This window comes from Natrix helvetica (assembly GCF_964273705.1).
Source record: "Natrix helvetica genome assembly, chromosome: 2".
NCBI classification, from domain to species: domain Eukaryota; kingdom Metazoa; phylum Chordata; class Lepidosauria; order Squamata; family Natricidae; genus Natrix; species Natrix helvetica.
This window is the reverse complement of record NC_138552.1, coordinates 76,091,352-76,115,821: the sequence shown is the minus strand read 5'-3', so window position 1 is coordinate 76,115,821 and position 24,470 is coordinate 76,091,352. Positions and strand designations below refer to the sequence as shown.

General features: G+C 40.3%; 1 protein-coding gene across 1 annotated transcript in view; it reads right to left on the bottom strand.

Annotated features, from left to right (window-relative positions):
• Nucleotides 1-11,133, bottom strand: part of SLC1A1 (solute carrier family 1 member 1) — a 56,097-nt gene extending 44,964 nt beyond the window's left edge. The window contains exons 1-2 of the mRNA XM_081944399.1: nucleotides 10,637-11,133; nucleotides 339-479 (exon numbers count right to left, since the gene is read on the bottom strand). Coding sequence (XP_081800525.1) covers nucleotides 339-479; nucleotides 10,637-10,736 — 241 coding nt within the window. The 5' untranslated portion in view covers nucleotides 10,737-11,133. The remainder of the gene's footprint in view (nucleotides 1-338; nucleotides 480-10,636) is intronic.
• Between the last annotated feature and the right edge of the window lie 13,337 nt (nucleotides 11,134-24,470).

Here is a 24,470-nt window from a genome sequence, read left to right as displayed (position 1 = left end):
CAATAACAAAATTCATCCTCACAAAGTTTGTTTAGTGGTAAACGTTTACTAAAGTAGACACAGCACAGACAATGGCAGATTAAGGCTCACTGGTACCCTAAGCACTGACAAATCTTGGTGCCCCCCCCCTCCTTTGTACATACTGTACAAACATTCATTGGTTTTTTTTCTTTCTCCACTTTGTGGTGCTCCCTTCGGCCTGGTGCCCTAAGCACGTGCTTAGTCTGCTTAATGGTTAATACACCACTGAGCACAGATTGAAACCAGTCTAAATATGTAATATTGTTCTTAATTAAATAGTTTTTAACCTCTGTTAAGAAAAAGACCATTTTTCTTACCTGTTATCATGCTTGATATAATTAATGGCAATATGATGAGTTTGAGCATTCTCATCAGAACTTCTCCAGGAAATGCAAAGTAAAATTTGTCCAGGTTGGAGAGCTTTCCATATTCCCGAACAGCAACTCCCAGTCCTATTCCTAAAATGTGAAATAAATTACAAAATATGACATATTAATAAAAAGAGACAAAGGAAACAACGGGTTGTTAAAGACTGCGTGTGACTTTGCCCCCTCCTTTATCCACCTCAGTCTCAAACAGTCATACTAGAGCAGTGTTGGTGAACCTTTTCGGCACCAAGTGCCGAAACGTGACTGCGTGTGCATGTGCAGGGGAGTGCTAGAAACAGGAATAGAAATTCCCCTGTATGCATGTGTGCCAGGGAGCAGTTCTTCCGATTTCTGGTGCTCCTGATCATGCGAAGACCAGCTGGCTGGCGGGCATGCATGCACCGGAACCCAAAAGAGTAACGGACACCAGCTGGCGTGCTCAAAAAGATGGCTCTGTGTGCTTAAAGGTTCGCCATCACGGTACTATAGGGACAGCAACATTTGCTAAAACAGATCATAACTCCATATATGAAGAACAATTTTTAATTAAGGTATATAACCTTACCATTATGTTTTAACCCCTCCCTAGGCATTATGTCTGGAGAAATGAAATATATAAATGTTCAGCTTACTGAACAATAAAATTAGCTTGATCGTTTGCATTAACGAGTGTTATTTCCTACCATCCATTTGGATCCTAATGTGTGGTAGAGATCAGAGTTTTGCTCAGAGCCATTTGATAATTTAGACATCAATATTAGTAGCCTGGGGCAGATGGAGGTAATGTTTGCCAAACTACACAGGCTGAGAGTTACGGTTATTTTTAAATTGCTGCTTTATCTCATAGTTTTCAGATTTTAAACTTAAGATTCCAACTGGTGTGTATGTAATGTACCGTATTTTTCGGATTATAAGATGCACCTTTTCCCCTCAAAACCGAGGCTGAAAATCCGGGTGCATCTTATACACTGAATACAGCATTTTTTGCCTCCCAAAACCCCACCTCCTTCACCAAAATGGTCATGCATTGCCTTTAGGAAGCTTATAGAGCACTCCTGGGGCCTGGGGAGGGCAGAAATGAGCAAAGAACAGACCGTTTTTTGCTCAATTTTGCCCCCCCCCAGCCCACAGACACACTACATAAGTCTCCTAAAGGCTATGAAGGCCATTTTTTTGACAAAAAATGGGCCCGTTTTTGGGAAGTCTGCAAAGTGCAAAAACTTTTTTTTAAAATTTGCCTCTTCAAAATCTTGGTGTGTCTTATACTCCAGTGGGTCTTACACTCCAGTGCGTCTTATACTCTGAAAAATATGGTAAGTGTATGATTGTATGCACATTTACTGTGCAGACATAGATGAACTTAAAACATTTCTTATTTTGGCTGGCTATTTTTAAAGAATTAGTAATTTAATATTAGCATGTTTGATTGAATCATATTTTAATAGAGAAATAAAAGCTGCACTTATTTGGAAGTGTTTCTTGCTGAAAATACATTGGCAGGAACTATGGGGTGTTAAGAATGGGCTCCTCATCACTGGGTTCATTATAAAAGGAATCCAAGATTACTAAAATAGCTGGAGTCAGACAATATGCTAAGCCAAAATGTATGGGTTTTTCTTAAATGTGGCTTCATCTGAAATCTCTGAAATTTACAGCAATGTATCCAGTGGTGGGCTTCAACTGGTGTAACAACCAGTTTGCTGAATGTGCCAAACATACACTCTGGGCGACCTCTGGGCATCCGAAGTGCTCTGCCAGCTCCTCAAATATTGCTGACTGCAGCTTCCACTCCGAATTGTCTACCTCGGTCTGGCTGAGCCAGTCGGCTCTGATGTTGTCCACCCCTGCTATATGTTCTGCCCTCAGCGAATGCTGTCTAAGATCATGGGCTACCTGAGGTGCTTCTGCGTTTTCTCATTGTTGGACATCCAATTCTGAGTTTGTGGTGGGTTCAGGCATGGGGACTGGCCTGTCTGACCCTTTCGCCATGGGTAGAAGGGTCCTGGATACTCCTCCCCTCACTATGGAGAAATAGGGGAGTATAGCACAGGCGCAGGTGGGCGGGCCTAGCTGATTGGCGGAGTGAACTGGTTCACTCCTAACTGATCGTCAGAACTACCGGTTCATCTGAACCAGTCCTAACTGGTAGAATCCCATCCCTGAATGTATCTATAATGTAGTTTAGAAGATTGATCGGTGTAATCATTTGTATAAGGTCCTATTTGGATCTATGGGATTCTTTTTTCTTTTTCACTCAGCCATTATGTAATAATACACTTTGTCTTTAATATGAGTTGATCCAAATTAAATTTAATCATAGATAATACTTGTACTGGTAAATTATTTTTGGTTTTAAAGGTACAGGATAGATGTATAAGAGAAATACACGGTAGTTTCAATTCTGTAACATTTTTTCTGGGAATTTTCTCCACTGATTTCCATAGGAGGTTCCTAAGTACATACATTTGCCTAAAATTAGATTAATTCAGGCACAATAAATTAAAATATTGCTATTCTTCTGATTTTTCCTACCATTATCTTTAACAAATAGCTGAAACTCAATAAACGTAACTCTGTTTTAACAGTAAACTTAACTAAATGTTTATTCAACACCAACTATCTCTATATGGTGGAAAGTGCAATAGTTGAAAATAAATTCTGTAAAATGCCAAAATATATTTTAGAAATCCCATTACGGATACAAAGGCATCAAAAATTTCATCTCAGCTGCTTGACTTTTATTATACCATAAATTTGTTCTACTGACATATATTTTCCTTAACTGCTTCAATTGTTTAAAAAGGTATCAATATAAACTACTTTGTTAGTATTTGCAGTGAACTAGATAATAGTGACTTGGCTGTTAAACAGGAACATAAGAAAAGGAATTTTGGATTTATAAATAATTATCTTTTATCAAATACTTCTTTATCTAGTTGACTTTGTACTTCATGAAAAAACCTATACTTTTAATTCAGATTCTGAAAAAAATACTAAACCATGGTATTTAAGATATTTATGTCTTTGTGATAATGTAAACCAAATCAAAGTTTCATCATGTATATCCACCCTGTTGATCATAAAACTGATCTAATTAATCCAGCCTCCTCCTTCCAAATGGAATGTAATGAGGATATGATTACAACTCTCCTCATTGTGTGATATTTTTCACCTTTTCCCTTTCTATTTTCTAGCAACTTTCTTCTTTGCCAGAGAATTACCTGATAACAGGAAAGAATTCTAATCAATTACTTGTTAAGCCTCTGAAAGGACGAGAATTAAAGCAAGCTAAAATTAAAGAAGTAGAAACATTGGCAATGCATGTATGATGTGGAAATGTATTTAGAAACTATATCAAATGATCTAGCTTTTGTTTAAGTTTAGATTGCTCATTGGATGAAGAGGCATAAAGAATTTATTTTTCAGTATAAACTGAACAGCTATACTTTTGAGATTAGCATTATCTACCGAAGAGCCACAGAAATCTCACTTAATGTAACAATGAGGAGGAATAGAGACACTGAAGAAAATAATAGACATCTTGGTAGACAGCTGTAAAATGACTCAGATGAGTTTCGAATTACTCACATTCAACCTCATCCCATTTTCTGTATTTCATTACAATTTCTTTATCCCAATTTAGCTATGCTTTGATTTCCAAAGTTGCAATTATCAAATCTTCAACAATAACAAGGCGAATCCACAAGCATATTGTAAACACGGGTCCTGTCTGTGCATCATATGTAGTTGCCCCTTATGCTTATTGTACAAAAAGGGGCATTAGGAAAATGTGCCCTGTTTAGGATCCAACGTTGTACAGGTGGTCTTCAACTTACACAGTTCATTCAGTGAACATTCAGAGTTACAATGGCACTGAAAAAAGTGATTTATGATTGTTTTTCACACTTACGACCATTGCAGCATTCCCAAGGTCACATGATCAAAATTCAGATGCTTGTCAACTGACTCATATGTATGACAGTTGCAGGTCTCAGGGTCATGTGATCAACTTTTGCAAACTTCTGACGAGCAAAGTCATTGGGAAAGCCAGGTTCACCTAACAACCGTGTAACTAACTTAATAACTGCAGTGATTCACTTAATAAGTGTGGCAAGGAAGGTTGTAAAATGATACAAAACTCACTTAACAACTGTCTTGTTTAGCAGCACAGTTTGGGGCTCAGTTGTGGTCATAACTTGAGGACTACCTGTGTAAGATTATATGCAAAACAAACATCTTTCCACTTTTTAGTATCTTCCTTCTGAATATATCATCTTATATTTTATAGTGTAGTTTGTTTTTCAGAAAGTCGATGAATGTTTATACAATTATATATCTAGAGAATGTATTTTCTACTCTGCAATAAAATATTCCTGTTTTCTGTTCTCTTCCTTCTGTATGATTAGAGAAATGCCCCTTGAAACATTGTAGTTCAATTCTGTTAGGAGTACTGCATCTACATCTTTGGAGAAGTGCATTCAGCACACTATAGGCGAAAAGTTGTATATCAATGGGGATTTACCAGTGGCTGTTTTATTTCCAGGGAGAATTTAATTAAATCTGACTGCAGCTTAATATACAACCATTTGTTTAACAACTGTTCCAAGTTACAATGACACTGAAAAAAATGACCTATGACTGATTCTTGAAGTTATGACCATTGCATCATTGCCATGGTCACAGGATCAAAATGTGGGTGTTTGGAATTAGCAAATATTTACAACACTTGCCCCATCTTAGAGTCATGTGATCAGAGATGGTATTTAGCCGGTTCTCTCCAGTTCGGGTGAACCAGTAGTGGCTGCTGTGGGAGGCTCTGTCCCCCCCTCACCCCGATGTAATGCATGAGCACTGCACATGTACAGAAGTCAGTGCGCATGTGCATGCGTGGCATATGCAAGCGAAGCGAGGGCTCGCTCTCACATTTGCAAACCGGTAGGGAAGGTAAATGAATCCCACCACTGCATGTGATCACTATCTGCACTATACCATCTGGCTTCTGAAAAGCAAAGTCAATGACGGCAAGTAGATTCCACATGATTCACTTAAAAACTGCAGTGGTTTGCTTAACAATCATGGCAGAAAAGGTTATAAAATTGGGTCTGACTTACTAAACAACCACCTTGATTAGCCATGGGAATTCTAGTCCCAATTTTGAGGACAGGCTGTAAACTCTTTGTAGAAGACAGGAGATGAGTTGTGTGTTATTTTTCTCCAGGCTTTCCTCACTGGAAAGAACCTGATTCTTTTCAAGTCTTCGCATCTCTAATTGAAAGACAGGAGGGAGGTGCCTGCCTATCCTCTGCCGGTTTATCCTTTTGAAATCTACCATTACACTATATTTTGCAATGAAGTATTGCAAAAATCAAATGTATTCACACGATGTATTAGCAAATCCTTTGGAACGTAGTAAGACTGATAACGACACAAGGTTGCACATCAGTGCATACTTAATGTGCACTCTCTGCAGCTGGAAAACAAAATGTTCAACCAACTCTCTTTAAGCTGCTGTTCACTAATAGTAAGGAAATAAAGAATAAACAATATCTTTAGGCTCAAAAAAGTCTGCTGAAGTTGAAATTTGACAGATTTACAGATTTATTTCAAAATAAATTGAGTTACAAATGGTTTAACAGGAAATATAATGAAACTATGATACATGGGACCTTGATGTAATAGACTGTGCACATAGCAAAATGCATATCTGTTGCAATTTGTATCATTTCCTCAATGATGTAAATTGTCACAATTATGTAATTTGTATGCTTTTTCATAATGATATGATCACCCAGTTGTTGCTGTAATGTCATTCTTGATATTTACAGGACCTTTGTTAATAACGGAAAATCATCTCTGCAATTGATTCTTTAAAACAAGGCTTCACTATATGAAAATAATGCTTGGTTATTTTGGTGATATTGGCTGTAAATGAAAAAATAGATATTATGGAATAATTCTGCCAAAAAGGAGGCTGAAAAACAGATAAAGTACAATGTGTGTGTGTGTGTGTGTGTGTGTAATAGTTGCAAACAATTCAAAAAGAGCAAGGGAAAAGTGCATTAAAATGCAGAATGAAACAAAAGTTTTAGAAGTGAGTGAAAGTAACTAAAACAAAAAACCTCTAATAGAATGAAGGAATTAAAACTAAATGTGATGAAATGATATAGGATAATGAAATGAAAGAATGCTAGTGTTCTAGATAAGGGACTGAGAACAATATGCCCAAGAACAAACCTGATGAAACAGAAGCTATAAATGCCATGATAATTTTTTTTTAATGGAAAAGGCTGCAGGTGTAGCCTATATAGATGGCAAAAATGGATGTTACTTAGGAAAAGACTGTATGACATTTAAGATACATGTGAAGTCTGAATCTGTGCCCAATAACTGATAGTTCACAGTCATTGTTCCATTATAAAAGGGAAAAGTAGCAAGAAGGAAAGAAAGCAAAAACCAAGAGGGAATAATGTTTGGTGGCAGAATTTTGACTACAGGTAGTCCTCGACTTGCAACAATTCATTTAGTGACTGTTCAAAGTTACAACTTATGACCAGTTTTCACACTTACGACCATTGTAGCATCTCCATGATCATGTGATCAAAATTTGATGCTTGGTAACTATTTATGGCAGTTGTGGTATCCCAGGATCACGAGATCCCCTTTTGTGACTTTCTGACAAGCAAAGTCAATGGAGACGTCAGATTCACTTCACAAAAGTTTGACTAATTTAAAAACTGTGGTGATTCACTTAACAACTGTGGCAAGAAACATCTTAAAATGGGGAAAACTCATTTAACAAATGTTTCACTTAGCAATAGAAATTTGGGGCTCAACCGTGGTCATAAATTGTGGACTACCTGTTTATAATTAGGGAAGTGTGAAATTAGGGAAGTCTGGTTTGGCTTTGTGCCAGATTATGACTGTGAAGGCCAGATTTTTGCTGTTTAACATCTTAGTTAAAAAAAATTGATAAAGCATTTGATAGTGAATTATCATAAAGAGCTTGTATTAAGGAATGTTATTCATGATTCTGAAGTTGAATGTTGATGCCTGAAAATGAGAGCAATATATGATGGAAATAAAACATGAATGAAAATAAATTCTATGACAACGAATTGGCTGAGTAACTAATAATTCACGAAGAATGTTAAACAAATAATACGTAGTGAGCAATATGAATTTGAAATTAATATTAAAGATAAAAGTAGATGCATAAAACAGGGTAAATGAAATTATATATACTGGTGAAAAACTAGAGCAATTTTTTAAAATTTGTGTAAAACATTTAATACAATTGGGAAAAGAGAGAAATTTTAAGCTATGCAAATATCAGTTTGTTGTGAGGAAGAAATGTTTCATAATAGAAGTAAAAATTGGGGTGAATAAAATTGTCCTTATACTCACTTTGCTATGTAATACTAAGAATTGAGTATCTCAGGAAAAATGTGAAAATAAATTGAATACAATGAGAAGGGTTAGGTAAGAAGTGTGTAGTAAAAGAAGTAGAATGAATAATAAATGAATGAGGATTGAATATAAACATTAGTGACCAGTATGAAAAATATACATTCAGGGGGTTTGGTCCTACAGAAGGAAGGAATGAAGGCCAACATGTAAAACAAATAGGAACAAAAAGCTATGGTTGGATGGGGTTAATGAGATACTCTGAAAGAGAGAAGCAAGACATTTAAAGAACAAAAGGCAATGTATAAATTAGTAATATGAAACAAAATTGGTTTGTAAGGGACAAAAAGTATGGAGCAGCATAATGAATGGTGTCACGTAAGGCAGATTTGGTATGTTTCTATTTCTTTTTCCACTTGATGTCTCCACATGACATCATTATTTTGGCTAATTATTTCTTACTTTTTCTGCACTTTTCATAATATTGCATATCTTGAAATGAAGTAATATAATGGGTACATATGTAATTAATGCCCTAATCCCAAAGCAGTGTCCCGGCTTTAAATCTGAACAGGTTTAATGGAATTTATGAACAATAATCAAAAGTTTTTTTATTATTATTTTATTCAGTTACTTAAAAATGATAGTTTGCTTTGAGATACACACACACACACACACACACACACATGGAATATTGAGAGAAATAATAACTGAACAAAAAGTAATACTGAGAGGAAAAAATGGAAATGGAAGCATATTTTTTCTAGAATTTATTTGTTTCTAACCATTAAGATGCTCCAGCACTTAACTATAGATCAACATTTGATCTACATGTTTAATGGTTATACTAATGCCAAGAAATGAGTTCAATTATAAGGGAGATAAAATAATTATTTAATCAATCTTGGCAGGGAACAAATAGTGACTGGTGTTTTATATTTTTGGGGAAATTAAAAGTGAAATGAGTTAGAGGGTATATTCAAAAACAAGCATCCATCCCTAGTATTCAGTCACACTGGAAAACCAGTTTCTGCTATATATGGTTTGGATAACATAGAAAGTGTTAACATCGTTTTCAGGAATGGAAAGTAGATGAAAGTTGCGGTGATCTAATCCTTAAACAAGGTAGGGAAAGCATACCAACAATATTTTCTTGAAAGCTTTTCAACTCCTTTACTACCATCAGCCATACATTTCCATGTAATAAACTAATACAATGCTCTGTGTTGTTGCTAATTCAATACTGTATATAATACAATACTGAGGGTCTAATCACAGTGGAGTACAAGTGCTGGCTCTGAATTTCTGTATTCCTCCTATTGTATTGCATTAGTGGACGGTTCTGAGTATGCACACAAAACGGACTGCAAATTCTGTGCCCTGGGTCACATGACCGCAGGGGAGGAAGGAGCCTTAGAATGAACGGGGTGAAAAATATTCCACCTTGCTGCTTTACTCCCATAAGGATACATTGGGGGATTTTTCCCCCTTCAAACCCAGCCTAAAGAGGCCCAGTTTCAAACTTGCTTGCTTTTGTTGACTTCATCTTCCATACCAAACTTGGCAAATTTGGCATGCGGACAGGGGAATCTTGAAGATTTGAAATCTATACATCCGAAAGTTGCCAAGATTGAAAAACGTTGCACCACACCAAATACGGTCCCATTCCATTACACCTTGAGACAATTATCTTACTGATGATTAGAGAGACCATTCCGCTTTACCCATTTTCTTTTCAACATTGCTTTGGTTTGGAAAAAGTAAAGATATCTCAAGTCAAGTTCCCAGTGGCTGAAAAAGGTCATTTGTTTCGTTGAGAATAATATGGATATGGTTCATTACTGTCTACTTCTGTGATGTTTTTTTTTTCAAAAGCTTATTGCCCTCCTTTCAAATAGGTATTAATAGATTCAACCTGGCTATCTGAGACAGTGAACTCCACTTTGATGTTGCTGCTTGGATTTTTAAAGTCCTACTTGGGTATACGTGCCACTAAACACAGAACAACCTGTTTCTAAATAAACACAGTTAATCTTTCACTACTACTTAACCAAGAAACAAAATTCACCCAGTTCCACTTTAGATTAGACAAGGCATTTGCAATAAAACATTCACTGAAGGGATATAATTTTGTCATAATCATGACCTGCAAGTTGAAAGATGGGAGGAAGGCAGAAACCTTTTAATGGAAAGGAGAGGAATGTTCATTTGGATAAATACACTCAATTAATTAACAGCAATGGCACCAGTCCTGTGAAAAGACTGTAAGTTTACAGTCACACCTGACACCAAGGTAGATGTGAAGCTGTTGAACTCCATGGGACCTATTTCTAAATAGATAACAATTTTAGAATCAGAACAGAATAGAAAGATTTGGCCATTTAGGTGCTGTGATTTCTTAATTTTAACAACTTTTACAGAGGGCGGTACTGAATCAGCTCTTCCATCCTGGCAGTATTTCACCATGCCAGCAATTTTGGATAGTAAATGAAGGATTTAGAGTTTTGTCCACAACGGCAACAGGACTGATGAACTTTCCTTATAAAGGTATGTACCGCATACGGCTGCGATGTCACCCGGGCACCTTATTCAAACCCTCCTCCCAGCCGGCTAATTTACCTTCCTCTGCTCCCAAGAGCATAGCCCTTTTTGGGGAAGACTGCCAGAGGGAAACGGAAAGCCCGCGTAGTCTTTCAAGGAACCTCTCCGGTTTTTGCGCGATTAGCACCTTTCTTTGCGGGTCTCCATTGTCTTCTCCCACGAACGCGGGCAGGGGGCGAGAGGAGAGGAGCGCCTCCGCCGCCCGCCCTTCCCTCCCAAAAGGTGTCCCCCCCGCGACTCACCCAGAACCACGGCTAGGATGGTGCTGAGCAGCAGCCAGTTGTTCTTCAAGAACCGCTTGCAATCGCATCCCTCCTTCTTGCCCGGAGGCTCCTTCCCCATGGCGTCTCCGTTCAGCCGCTGCCGCCCAAGAGAGGCTGGGTCGGGAAGCTGGCGGGACACCGACGGCCCGGAGCGGTCTGGGGGCGCGGCGTCGGAAGGCAGGTGGAGGAGCGGAGGGGCCGGCGAGGCGTCAACGGCAGCAAGGCTCCGTCTCGAGCTCTCCGGGATGCCGTCGCTTTCCAGCGCGGCTCTGGCTGGGCGCGTGCCTGGGGGGACGCGCGTGTGAGGTGGGGGGACGCCGAGGCTTCCGCCGTGCTCGCGGCGGCCGGGCGCGTTCGCAGCTCTGCGGGTCTCCTCCGCTTCTGCCGCTGCTGTCTGGGGCTGCTCGACGCAGAGGCGGAGAAGCGGCTCTGGTGCACGCGCGCTCTTCTCCTCCTCCTCTCTCTCTCGCCTCCGCCGCGCTCTGCCGCCTTCGGACAGAAGCGCCCGCCCTGCCCTTGTTGCCCGGTTGCCCTGCGCTCCCTTTGCGCCATCCTGTTTGCGGAGAGAGGGAGGGGGGCGTCGCCCAAAGCCGCTTGGCTTCCGCGTGCTTGCGACGGCTGGAAGTGCTAGGAAGAGGAAGCAATTTGAGGCGTAGGGGCAGAAGGGCTTTTCCCAGCCCAACCTCCGCCTGAGGCAAATTTCTGTTGGAAGGAAAGCAGCCTTTGAGGAAATGGCCGTTTTCCTCCCCCCCCCCACTTCCCGCACACCCCATTAAGAGAGAGCCATCCCTCGCTTCTTTCCCAGTTGGGAAAGGCTGTGGCCTCCCAGCAAATGGCAGAGCCTACTGCTCTGGTGGGAGACCCAACAGGAAATCTTAGGGCTGTGGGGATCCTCGTTGCTCTTGTGAGCTTGGTTGTTTTGTTGAAGGGGCTTCATTGCCCAATTATAAGTAGTCCTCGACTTACAACAGTTCATTTAGTGACCGTTACAACGGCACTGAAAAAAGTGACGTATGACTGTTTTTTTCACATTCACGACCTTGCAGCATCTCCATGGTCACATGATCAAAAATCAGAAGCTTGGCAAATTCATATTTATGACTGTTGCAGTGTCCCAAGATTGTGTGATCAGCTTTTGCAACCTTCTGACAAGCAAAGTCAATGGAGACTCCAGATTCACTTAACAACCGTGTTATTAACTTAACAAATGCAATGATTCACTTAACAACTGTGGCAAGATAAGTTGTAAAGTGGGGCAAACTCACTTTACACGTTTCAGTTAGCAACATTAATTTTGGACTCAATTATGGTCATAACTCGAGGACTACCTGTAGATAATATCTGTGCCACAATGGAATGAAATGCCTACAAGCAAACAACAAAGCTCCAAGTACCTCACAATTCAACACTGAGCTACTCATATTCTCTTCTATTAAAATCTTAGAGCGTTTAAACTAAACGGGGGCGTTTAAAACATTCTGGCTTGATCATTGTTCTTTTCCTCAAAAATCACAAAACAAAACCCAGATATGTTGATATAAGTACCTGAAATAAATGAGAACACTTTTGTCTAATGTATGTGGAAGGTGCCTACTGTAATGTATCTAGAAGGGCAAGATTGATCAGGACCATAGATGGGAGCTGATGGATGAATTATAAACCATAATTATTTATAACAATGGTTTATGGAATAAATAATGATGACTTGATTCAGACAGGATGTAGAATGGGGATGGATGGGTTCATCTCTCCTTACAACCGCAAAACAAGCCATATTTTGTGAATCAGGCTGTTTGTTGTATAGTCCAGCCACTATGTGTAGGAATAATACTGATGAACGTTAATTCCCTCCCCCTTCCTGTTTCACACAATATTAGAGTTTATTAAAACAAAAAGAATGGAGAGAAATCTTTGCTGTAGCAAGTTAATCAAGACTGTTAATCTGATGATTTTGGCAGATGAAACAAGATTGAGGGAAAATAATAAGTTGTCATTCACCACATCTTAACTTACATGTTTACTTTCTTTACCATAAAGGCAATTCCATATGCATTTTCTTCTTCTTCTTTTTTTTGGTGCTTGAGGAGAGAGAGGAGAGAGAAAAAAGTGAAATATTTGTTTAACTTATTCCTCCTTTGACCCAGGCTTATTAGCATGTAAAAATCTACCGCTCTTTCCATTTTTCCATATTTTCAAACATGCTGGATATTTGCAAGGATGAACTGAATAAATAAGTAAAGTTGTAGCATTACAATACTTGGAGAGCTGGTTAGGCGTAGTGGTTAAGGCATCATGCTAGAAACTGGGAGGCCGTGAAGCATAAAACCTCAGAGATCGCTTTAGGTATAAAACCAGATAGGTGACTTTGGGTCAGTCCCTCTCTCCCAGCCTTACGAGACAGGCAAACCATTTCTGAAATCTTGCCAAAAATACTGCAGAGACTTGTCTAAGCAATCTCCAGGAGTCAACACTGATTCAAGGGCACAAAAATAAAGAAATAATTTATAACACCAAGCCCTTAAAAGCTTCTCATTTTGAAAACTGTTACTTGAAATGAACAGTGTAAATTATTTTGTCCAGGAACAATTAAATTGAACTGTGAACTACTAAACTGCTTGTTGAATTTAACTGTGATGATAATTATCTTTTAATCTATTAATCTGCTTTGATGATAAACTAAAATAATGTCACCAAAGATTAGTGAGATAAATTGGAGGAATATATATTTTATCTCAAAACAAGAAAAGGGCGAAACACAGATAATATAAATAACATGAAGAATAAAAATGTTTTTATTTCTTAGAATTTAACATGAGGGTACATAGGGTGCATATTTTTTTTCTGGTACATGCCAACAATTAAGAATGGGGGGAAAATTCCAAATTGATGTTAGAAATAGTGTTCTTGAAAAATTTGGATGAATAAGCTGTTCTTTTTAAAAACCGGTTTTAATATGGGGGTTGACAGATATTGGCACCTATCCTGGTAAAGATTCAACTTAGCAGTTTCTCTATGGGCAACCAAATACAAATCTGTAATAAATATGTCCCAATCAAATGAAAAAGAATTAAACGTATCACAAACCAATGTATCAGTCCTAAAATTGCTGAAGTTGTTTAAAAAATTAACACAATAATGGAAAAGAATAAGGGAGAACTTTTACTCTGGAAACATTTGTAACTATCGAATTCTAAATCATATCTTCAGTGAATATACTTGGGCAGCAAACGAAAGGCAATATTTTATTTGATTGTTTTTAAGTTTTTCTAAATCTTTATATAGTATTGATTTCCTCTTAACAAAGACCTTAAGCAATTAGTACAAAAATAGTACACATGGAAAACACCGTACTAGAATTAGCCAAATCTGCCAAATTATTAGGAATTATTAAGAAAGTTCATATCCTGCTAAGCGGATTGTTTAAAAAAAAAACTGAGTTGAATTTTGGAGACCACAAAGTAAAATAAAATGTAAGCTAGCCAAGTTGGTTATTCTGCAAACTCAGCTACTCTGATTAGTTTATGGTTGTTGAAATACTGGGTAAATAAACCATGGTTCAATTAATCCAGAGTAAGTATCATGTAAATAAAGACAAAGTTCTTCAACTGATAATCCCTGTCAATGATCTGTAGTTTGGTCTTTGAATCAAAGTTATTTCAACTTTTGATACTACCAAGTCAGGTGTGTTAGTGTATATTGTCTGTGAGATCCTTACCTTGCTTTTTCACAGCAAAAGCACAACAATTCTCTGCCCAGTTTTGTTGGCTATATTCTAGGATACAGCCTATCTGTCAACAAGAGCCTTTTCATGGACTTTTTATGGTGTGGCTTCCTAAAATATGTGGAAAAGGAACAGCAATAGATAAGAGTCCCAGGACAAAACGGTGTAGATTTATTTCATTTTTCAGTTACATTTTTAAAATAATGACCCTAATGGTGCATCATTGCTGTAGAAAATTGCATAAACCACTGTAACCCTTCTAGATTTACTCTTATTCCCTTTCAAATCCAATCCATAGCCTAGGTTTCTTCGTCTTGATATCTTTCAGAAGTAGCAGAGAACATTTTGCAGCAATCTCAGAAGATAAAGAAAGTTGATTTGGAAGGAGACTTGACCTGCCACTTGTCTGCCTAGTTATTTATTCAGGTCTTCTTCTGAAGTAGTTTAAGCTTTGGAATCCTTAGCTGCTCATGGTCAACATCCTGTCTTTACAGTCAGGAATTTTTGCTCCAAAAGAAGACAATATTTGTAGCTCAGGGTTAAACTGCGAGGTCCTTGATTTTCTCTGTGATTGGTTGTTTTCTTGAAGACATTTCTAGAAGCGCCTTGTAGCACTGGTGATGTTACCTAGTTGGATAATTAAATGTCTTCAAGAAAACAACCAAGGGAACTCCAAGGACCCCACGAATTTTATTCCTTTTGCTCATCAAACTAAGTTGTTAGAAAAATGTGGCTGCTGATACCTTTGGGAAGCTCTTAGGCCTGAAGACTGAGCTCACGTTATTTGTTCCATTCTGACAAAGTGGTTATGGTACACATTTGCTTGCATCAATGTATGAGTATGTACAGAAAGATGAACCTTCCTTCTCTAAATTAATGGATGTTTATTGATGTTTGGGCCTATCCCTAAGGAATATGTGAGTTGGGTGGGAAGAAACTACGGTATTTGGGAGCAACTAATGGCTGGTTACTGGCAGTTCAATAATAGACATTATTACAGTTCTCTCTTCCTGCAGAGCCAAGTTGAGGAACTGCAGGTAATGAGTTGGGTGGGACCACACAAGAACTCTTGGGTGAATGAGATCAAGCATGTCTTAAAATCCTTTTGGAGCTCTATTCAGAACTGGTGGAGGCTATGATGATTGCGTCTTTCCTTCCATTGTGTCTCAGTACAGTACTCTGCTTTTTTTGTCTGCTTTTTTGGTGCGTGTTCTCAGAGCAATCGCTGGCTCACTGTGAATGGTTTGCAGCTTCCTTTGATGATAAAGGTGCTCAGAACTGTGGTAGCTTGGACTTTAGCATGAGGGAAAAAGGATGATGTGGTGCTATGGTAACAACCTGTTCTTTTCTTGCTAAGAATTTAAATGATGAAGTCAAATTTGCAGAGGTAAGGGCTACCATTGATTCCATTGTCCTTGCCATTTCTGATTAAAATAATCAGGCCACCATGCTTAAGGAAGGTAATTAATATTTGCTGGAAGGAAGTTGTATTTCTTCCTATCTATGAAGGCAGTGAAGAAAGTATCAGCCTCTTCCAAATATACTAGTTCTAGTTATTTCTAGTTATAATACTGGTAGTCCTCAATTTACAACCTCAACTGAGCCCAAAATATCTGTTGTTAAGTGAGACAATTGTTAAGTGAATTTCCCCCCATTTTGCGACCTTTCTTGTCACAGTTTTGAAATGGATCACTGCAGTTGTTAAGTTAGTAACGAAGTTGTTAAGTGAATCTGACTTCCCCCTTGACTTCGCTTGCCAGAAGGTTGCAAAAGGACACAGCAACTATCAAAAATATGAGTCAGTTGCCAAGCTGCATCACATCACCATAGAGATGCTACAACAGTCGTAAATGTGAAAAATGAGTGCAGTTGTGACTTTGAACAGTTAATAAATGAACTGTTTTAAATCAAGGATCATTTGTAATGGTAGGATTTAAATGGTGTGAATAGGTAAATGGTTCTTGTCATAATGTCATATGGCAGAGATAGTCAGTTTCTGTATTTTGGGTAGTACAACTCCCACCTGCTATTGATTATTGTAGCTGGGAATGATGGGTGTTGAACATCAAAATATCCGGAGGGGACCTCTTCCTGCTACTAGCATTTAGCTTTCAACTATTGATTATTGTGATTGAATTAATTATTACAGTTTGGAATAAATTGTTAAATAGGCATCTGTTCAGATTAATTTACAATCATTCTTCATATTGTTGGGTCTTAAATATGATGCAGAAAGTGTGATAGTGTGATAAGTTTAATTAACCCATTTTTCTTTCTATTTGCTTTGATTCAAAACCATTGCAAGCTCAAATGTACAAAACATTTGTCCAGTTAGGTTCTTCTGAGGGCATAGAATCCTAGAAGACTTATTTTATAACATGGCAAACAACTGAACAGGGACAAGAGATGGGATTCTGGCTGTATTCTGTGACGCAGAAAGGATGCTTCATTTCTAATGCCAAATATAATGCCTGCTTATATCTTTGCTATACAAGTTTGGATCTTCATTTCTAATTGTCTGCATATGGCAGAGAAATAAAATAAACAATGTACTACACTGCATAGGTAAATTTGTGGGAGCCTCTTACTGAGAAGGATAGCTATGAGTGGCTGGTTATATGCCATGGGAGGGTGCTTTGGAGATAAGGGACAGATACGTTTGTAATATTGGCATCCTTGAAGGAGGCTTGAACATGGCTAGAAAATTCAGACAAAGAATATGGCTGTGTGGAGCAGAGATTTTGTGTTTTGATTAAACTTTCCAACTAAAAAAGTGGCTTTCAGGACATTAGTATGAAGAACTAAAATATTTTTAATTGAAAATGTTTCTTGAATGATGTTGATGACCATTAACTTATTTGATTAAAAAAAATAGTATCTGATTATCTTACATAAATTTGATCTAGTTTTGTTCCTGGTACAAAAATAGCAGAAAGTTCCGGAAACTATCATTATCTATACAAAGCCACACCTTAAGAATGTCAGGAGCATCATAAATTGCAGAATGATTTGAATGCTAAGTAATCCATGTAATCTTTATGAAGAAACAGCATAATAAAAAATTGTGCAACTGATAAATATAAGTATCTATTTCCATTTGGAGTACAGATTGCAGCATAGGGTTATAAGTAGAACTTGACAAAATCTGGGGGCGGAGTTAAAAGAGCCTTGAATGAATCCCTATGTAGCCACAAGCAGATTATGTCCAATCCCCCTTAATTTTGGCTGACCCTTATCTAACTCTAAGCAAGTGCTAACTGTTAGTTGAGAAGATTTCTGTGCGCAGACTTTTTAGCAATAAATCAATTTATTTGGATCTTCAGGTGAGGAGCTGGTTTTTGCTCTTGACAAGAACCCATTGCAATTTTGCTTTCATACATAACATTTGCTACAGTGTTGGGTCATAAACAAAATAAATCCATAATTGATCAAATAAAGTCCAAAAGTGCCATAGAATTATTGGAAGCCTGGCACTCAGACAAATCGGCCATCAAAAGGGGCGTAGAGATAAATAACATCTACATGCCACTCAAAAGAGACAATGAAAAGTCCCAAAAGGAAACAAAGACCAAAACATTTCCCTATCAGCAACCAACATCCATATGACCAAAAATTAACACCAAGACCAACAATCAAGAAATAAACAATATTCCAATCAAAGAACTACCAATGCAAACACACAAGCTAACAGTAGACAACAGCCTAATCAAGGAACCACCAAGTCTATTCCCACCAATACTGACATGGCATGCCATTAGTGTATAAAAATAAGCAAAGTCCACTCCCTTCTAGTATTGATCATCCAAGCTCAGAGAGTACTAAGGATCCCTCATTTCAATCCTGAGCACAAATATTCTTCTTTATTGATAAATTGACTTCTATTAAGATGACGGAATGTTTTCCTCTCTCCATCCCCTTGAAGCCTCTTACATGTCCTCAGATTTGCTCTGGAGATTGCGGCGGTCAAGAATACATTTTTAGGGCACAAAAAGTGGGACTACATACCTCTTAGGTCTTCTGATGGATGGAAGCAGTCTAAACAGCAAAATACTATATATTACTGTTGTTACATACTAGCTTCAACTTTAGTGGTTTCCACCAAGGTCCTCTGTTCTGGTGGGAACAGAGGTTTAATCTCATTGGTCGAAGAGTTTGACAGCTCCCTATAAAAGGGCTGCTGTCAGACTCAACCTTCGCTGGATTGTTCTCACTTGTTGCATTTAATAAAGAGCTGTTGTTACCGTTAGCCTGTGTGTGCCTATCCATTACCCGATCTAACACTGGCGACGAAGGTGGGATTGGAAGGCAACTAGGTGAACCAAAAAGAGCGTAGCAATCCAGCAAGTACATCCAGCCCGGAGCTCAGCGCGGCTTTGAGCAGCCATTTTTGAGTGGCAAACTCAAAATGCCCTCAGGACACAAAATGGCCATGCATGCTCCACCGACTCCGTATGACCCAGTCACCGAGCACTGGGACTGGTATATGCTACGTTTTGACTGTTTCCTCGAGGCCAATAACCTCATGGGCCTTTTTGAAGGCCGCAAGAAGAACATGTTCCTCGGTTACTGTGGATGGGAAGTGTTCAAAACTGCCAAAGACCTGTCGGAACCAATGCTGCTACAACTGGTCGCTTGATCCATGCTCCAGCAGACTCTGAGGACCCACTACGCTCCCAAGGTGTTTAAGCATGTGCGCCGGCATGAATTTAACATTCACAACCAGCGAGAAGGAGAATCAATCAACGAGTATGTTGCAGCACAACAAAAAGCCACAGGGTACTGCGAGTTCTGAGACCTAGACAAACTCATTCTTGACTGCATACTTTGCGTTGTGCGGGACATTAATTTGCAGAGGAGGTTACTTGCCAAGTCTAATCTCACTCTACCAATTGCCTTGGACGAGGCCAGGGTGTCAGAATCGGCCGTCTAGTCCAAAGACACACTGCAGTGTCAAAACACTCTGCAAGACGTGCAGAAGAATACACGTGTTCACCATGAGGCTGCAGAGGCCTAGAGCTCTGAAGACGAAGATGATGACAGCTGCAGCATGTGCAGTGGCCGCGCCAAGCTGGTGCACAAATTCAAACAACGATTCCTGCCTTGCGCTAGCTATGGAGAAGACCATGCCCAATCGTCTTCCCATTTCCGCGACGCTACCTGCCAGCGCTGCAAGCGAAAAGGGCACATAGCCAAGGTGTGCAGAAGTGAGCACCCCACAATGACCTGGCAGCCAAGAAACCGAGCAAACCGCCAGCAGAGGCCCAACCAAGAGGCATGGCAGAAGCTACCATGGCACTCAGAGGGCAGCGCCAGAGTCACCTACCATACCTCAATCGGCCAAGTCCGCACTAGGCGGCCAAAAAAGCTGATGGTCACAGTCCTCATCGAGGGCTCTCCATGCAAGATGGAGATCGACCTGGGGTCATCACTGACCATCATGCTGTGGTCTACGCTCAAGCGGGCTATCCCTAGCCTGAAGAAGCAGCGTCTACGTGCCCCTGACATCTGCCTTCGTGATTACCAGGGGAACTGAGTCCTCATCATGGGCCAGGGCACCTTCCGGGTGCAATTCAAGAAATACAGCAGCCAACTCCCAGTGACGGTGGTCAGCGGTGACCTTCAGAGCCTCCTGGGGCTTGACTGGTTCGAAGTCCTGGGCCTAGAAGTGACCGGTATCAACGCCTTGAAAGACGACAGCGCTGAAGTGATATTTAAGGAGTTTGAGGATGTCTTCGGCACCAGTCTGGGTAAGTACGTGGGGACTCCAATCTCCTTTAATTTGGACCCCAACATAGCCCCCATAAGGCTAAAGCCCAGGAAGTACCTTTTGCTCTCCGCTCCAAAATAGATCTGAAAATTGACAAGTTCATAGGTCAGGGAATCTTAGAGCCGGTTGATCACGCATGCTGGGAGACCCCTATAGTGACACCTATCAAATCTGATGGGTATGTCTGCATCTGTGCAGACTACAAATGCACAATCAATAAAGTGTTACAACAAAGCGCTTACCCTGTACCAATTGTACAGCACCTATTACATTCATTAGGCCCCGGCAAAGTATTTGCTAAATTGGACATGGCGCAGGCATACCAACAATTGCCTGTAGATGGTGATACGGTGGAGGCCCAAACCATTGTGATGCACAGGGATGCATTCAAATGTCACCTCCTGCAATTTGGTGTTAGTATCGCCCCTGGATTGTTCCAAAGCGTCATGGAATGGCTTTTGCAGGGGATTCCAGGAGTTGTCCCCTATTTCGACGACATCTTGGTATCAGCTGCAAATGAGGCACAATTATTCAATTGTATGAACTGTTTTGGCTCGAATTAGAGACAAAGGCCTCTGTCTCAAGAAAGAAAAATGCCAAATTAACGTGCCAAGGGTTGAATTCCTAGGGTACCTAATCAATGGCTCTGGGATTCACCGGACCTCGAAAAAAATTAAAGCAATCCAGGACGCCCCTACACCTCGCAATCAAACCGAGCTACAGGCGTTCCTCAGGCTCCTTAATTTCTACAGCATCTTTCTTAAACAGAAAGCCACTGTTGCTGAGCCCTTACACTGTTCCCTGGCTAAGAATGCAAAGTGGTCCTGGGGCAGAGCCAAAGCCACTGCATTTGCCGCAGTAAAAATACTTCTCTTGGCGGACATCTTCCTGGTCAGTACAGCCAGACCCTGCCACTGGTGTTGACCTGCGACGCTTCACTGTTCGGCGTCAGAGCTGTCCTCAGCCACCGCATGCCCAACGGAACCGAGGCTCCAACAGCCTTTTACTCTAGGACCTTGTCCGCTGCCGAGCAGAACTACAGCCAGCTGGAACGTGAGGCTTTTGGCTGCAGTGGCCGGAGTAAAAAGGTTCCATGAGTACCTATATGGCTGTGATTTCGAACTCATTATGCACCACAAAATGCTACTGGGCTTACTGGCTGGGGACCGTCCTACCCCTGTGTCATTATCACCTCGGATGACCAGTTGGACCATCTTCCTTGCTGCCTACTCCTACAGTCTCATCCACTGACCAGGCTCCACTTTGGGGCATGCCGATGCCTTGAGCCGCTGCCCGCTGCCAGAACTTCTTGCTGACCCTACCCCTGAGACGCCAATCCTTCTCATTGACTGTCTAGAGACTCGTCCTGTCACGTGCAGTGACGATGCCTGTCACTCTGCAAAGGACTCCACCATCCAACAAATTTTGAACTGGGTGTGGAGGGGGTGGCCCAAGGGGCCTGTTGGGTCTGAATTCAAAATGTACCATTGTAAACATGACGAGTTATCTGTTGTAAATGGCTGTTTGCTATGGGGGGACCGGGTCGTTGTTCCACCCAAACTGCACATTGCAGTATTAGAGGCTTTACATGTAGGGCATCCTGGAATTGTCTTTGGCTAGGAGTTACGTGTGGTGGCCTAATATGGACAGGGAGATTGAAGAATGGGTGGCTACCTGCACATCATGCCAGGAGTCCAGACCAGCTCCCCCAGAGGTGCCCGCTAAGGAGTGGGAGCAACCTCAAGCACTGTGATCTAGGGTGCACATTGATTTTGCTGGTCCAGTTCATGGCCAGACATTCCTCGTAGTTGTGGATGCCTACTCGAAATGGCTAGAGGTAGTCCTGATGACCTGCACTATGGAAGAAGCGGTCATCAAGATACTACAGAGTCTTTTCTCCACACACGGCCTGCCCGACATCTTGGTCTCTGACAACGGGCCCCAATTCATGGCCATGCAATTCAAGACCTTAGCAGCTCAGGGAATCAGACATGCCCTGGTCGCGCCATTCCATCCAGCCTCCAATGGTCAGGCGGAGAGAATGGTGAGATCTGCAAAAGAGGCCCTCTCTAGGATGGGCCCAGGAGATTGGCAAACACAGGTTGACCACTATTTGCTAATTCAGCACATCACACCCAGTGCCACTACAGGGAGAAGCCCCTCCGAGCTTTCCATGGGTCACCGGCTAAGGTCCCACTTAGACCGTCTATACCCAAACTATTCTGCCGCATTGCCCCCTAACTTCACAAGAAAAATTCGGAACTTTAGAGTAGGGGATTCAGTTTACTCCCACAACTAGGCCGGGGGAACTCTGGATTCCTGCCACAGTGATAGGCATCACCGGGCTTCACTCTTATCTTGTGGAGCTCGAGGATGGTCAGAATTGGAGAAGGCACATTGACCAACTCCGCTCTTAGACAACCAGAGGTGACTCCTGCACGAGTTAGCCAAAGCCCTACCCAAATGGAGCAAACACTCACTCCTTCCATGGCCAGCTCAAGCCCGAGGGTACCAGGAAACTTAGCTGGTTGTGTTGCAGGCCACAGCGAGTTCTGAGCGAACCGGCTCTAGAAGCTCCAGCCGCAGCCTGTGAAAGGTTCCAGGAGCTTCCACCAAGCGGAGCTGCGGAGCAAAGAGGTCCATCTGACTTGTCCAAAGAACACCCTCCGACTGAACTGCGCAGGTCTGGCAGAGCTACCCAAAAGCCCGCCTACCTGCGTGACTACGTAACGAGTAGGATTATTCCATCTAAAAGGGGAGGGGTGTTACATACGAGCTTCAACTATAGTGGTTTCCACCAAGGTCGTCTGTTCGGGTGGGAACAGAGGTTTAATCTCATTGGTCGAAGGGTCTGACAGCTCCCTATAAAAGGGCTGCTCTCAGACTCAACCTTCGCTGGATTGTTCTCACTTGTTGCATTTAACAAAGAGCTGTTGTTACCATTAAGCCTGTGTGTGCCTATCCATTACCCGATCTAACAACTGCATTTCATACTATCTCTTAAATCAGTGAAATGCAGGATAGTCATCAAGATAACCTTTCTGAGGGATCCACAAAATCAAAATTATTTGCCACCCTATGTTGAAATATAATAAAATATTAAAATCCAATCATACAATTGTGAAAATAGTAGTGGCATCAGAATGATGTCAGAAAGACTAAACCCTTTTTTTCTCTGTTTACCAAGTGAGGGATATAATCTAAATCCTCAGACAATCAATAGAGAGTCAAAGGAAATATTTTTATTCATTCCAAAGTTTCTGCTTTCGGTGGGCAGCTTTCTAAAACTGCCCTTTGTCTTACTTTTGATAGGGATTTTTTAGTTTAAAAATTTACCCAATCATTATCAATGGAGTGTTAATTTATTACAATAGTTTCTACTCTATCAGCACACGCATCTTCCTCTTATATAACCCTTCCTTCCTCCTATATTCTTTATCTTGTTACCTTATCTTAAGATTACAGCAAACATCCTTATTATAGTTAAACAGATGTCTCTTTATCTAGAGCTTAGACAATAGCAGTTTATCTTTCCCATACTTGTCTTTTTTTGTATACGGTAATATATAAGCCTTCCTTTACATAGATTTACATGTAATCTCCTACCAGTTCACATTTTGTGAACATCACAAAAGAACTGACAACACATAAAGGCGTACTTTCCTCCAACCACGTACCAATCTTACAATTGCACTTATTTTTTTGAAAGTTTGCTTTTGCATGTCCAACTGTGCTCCTTATTTCTACGCTATGATCCCATATATCATTCAGCAAAAATCCAATGGTATTCAAACTGCTGAGATGTTGCACTTGTTTTCATAATACCATAATTTTATTTTTTATAGCTCACCATCTGTTCCATTTTCTTCCGATTTATATTTTAGCCTATAAAATTTGTGAAATGTTCTTGCTATTTGACCTGTTTTCCCTAGTAGTTGTTTAATTATGTGTTTCAGATCCATTTTGTTATATGCCTACTTTTGCTGGTTTCTTAACTTCCTCAAAACGTTTTGCACTAAAATGTGTGCCTGGCTAAATAATTCTAAAAATTGATTGTATTTTCTTGTGATGACATTATGTGACATTTGGCATACCAACTATTGCCCCTAGTCCTGGATTGGATTATAGATTTTGTGACGGCTGACTAGCTTAAGTTGCAGGAAAGAAACCTATCAATGTTTTGCAAATAGCTCAGACTCTCTGCTAGTTTTGGTGTTTCTTCTTTTGCCTTAAAAAAAATCAAGAAGCCAATTTCACACAGTGATGCTTAATGTTCATTTAGCATTTTCTGCAATGATTATGAACACATAAAAGTTGAAATTTCT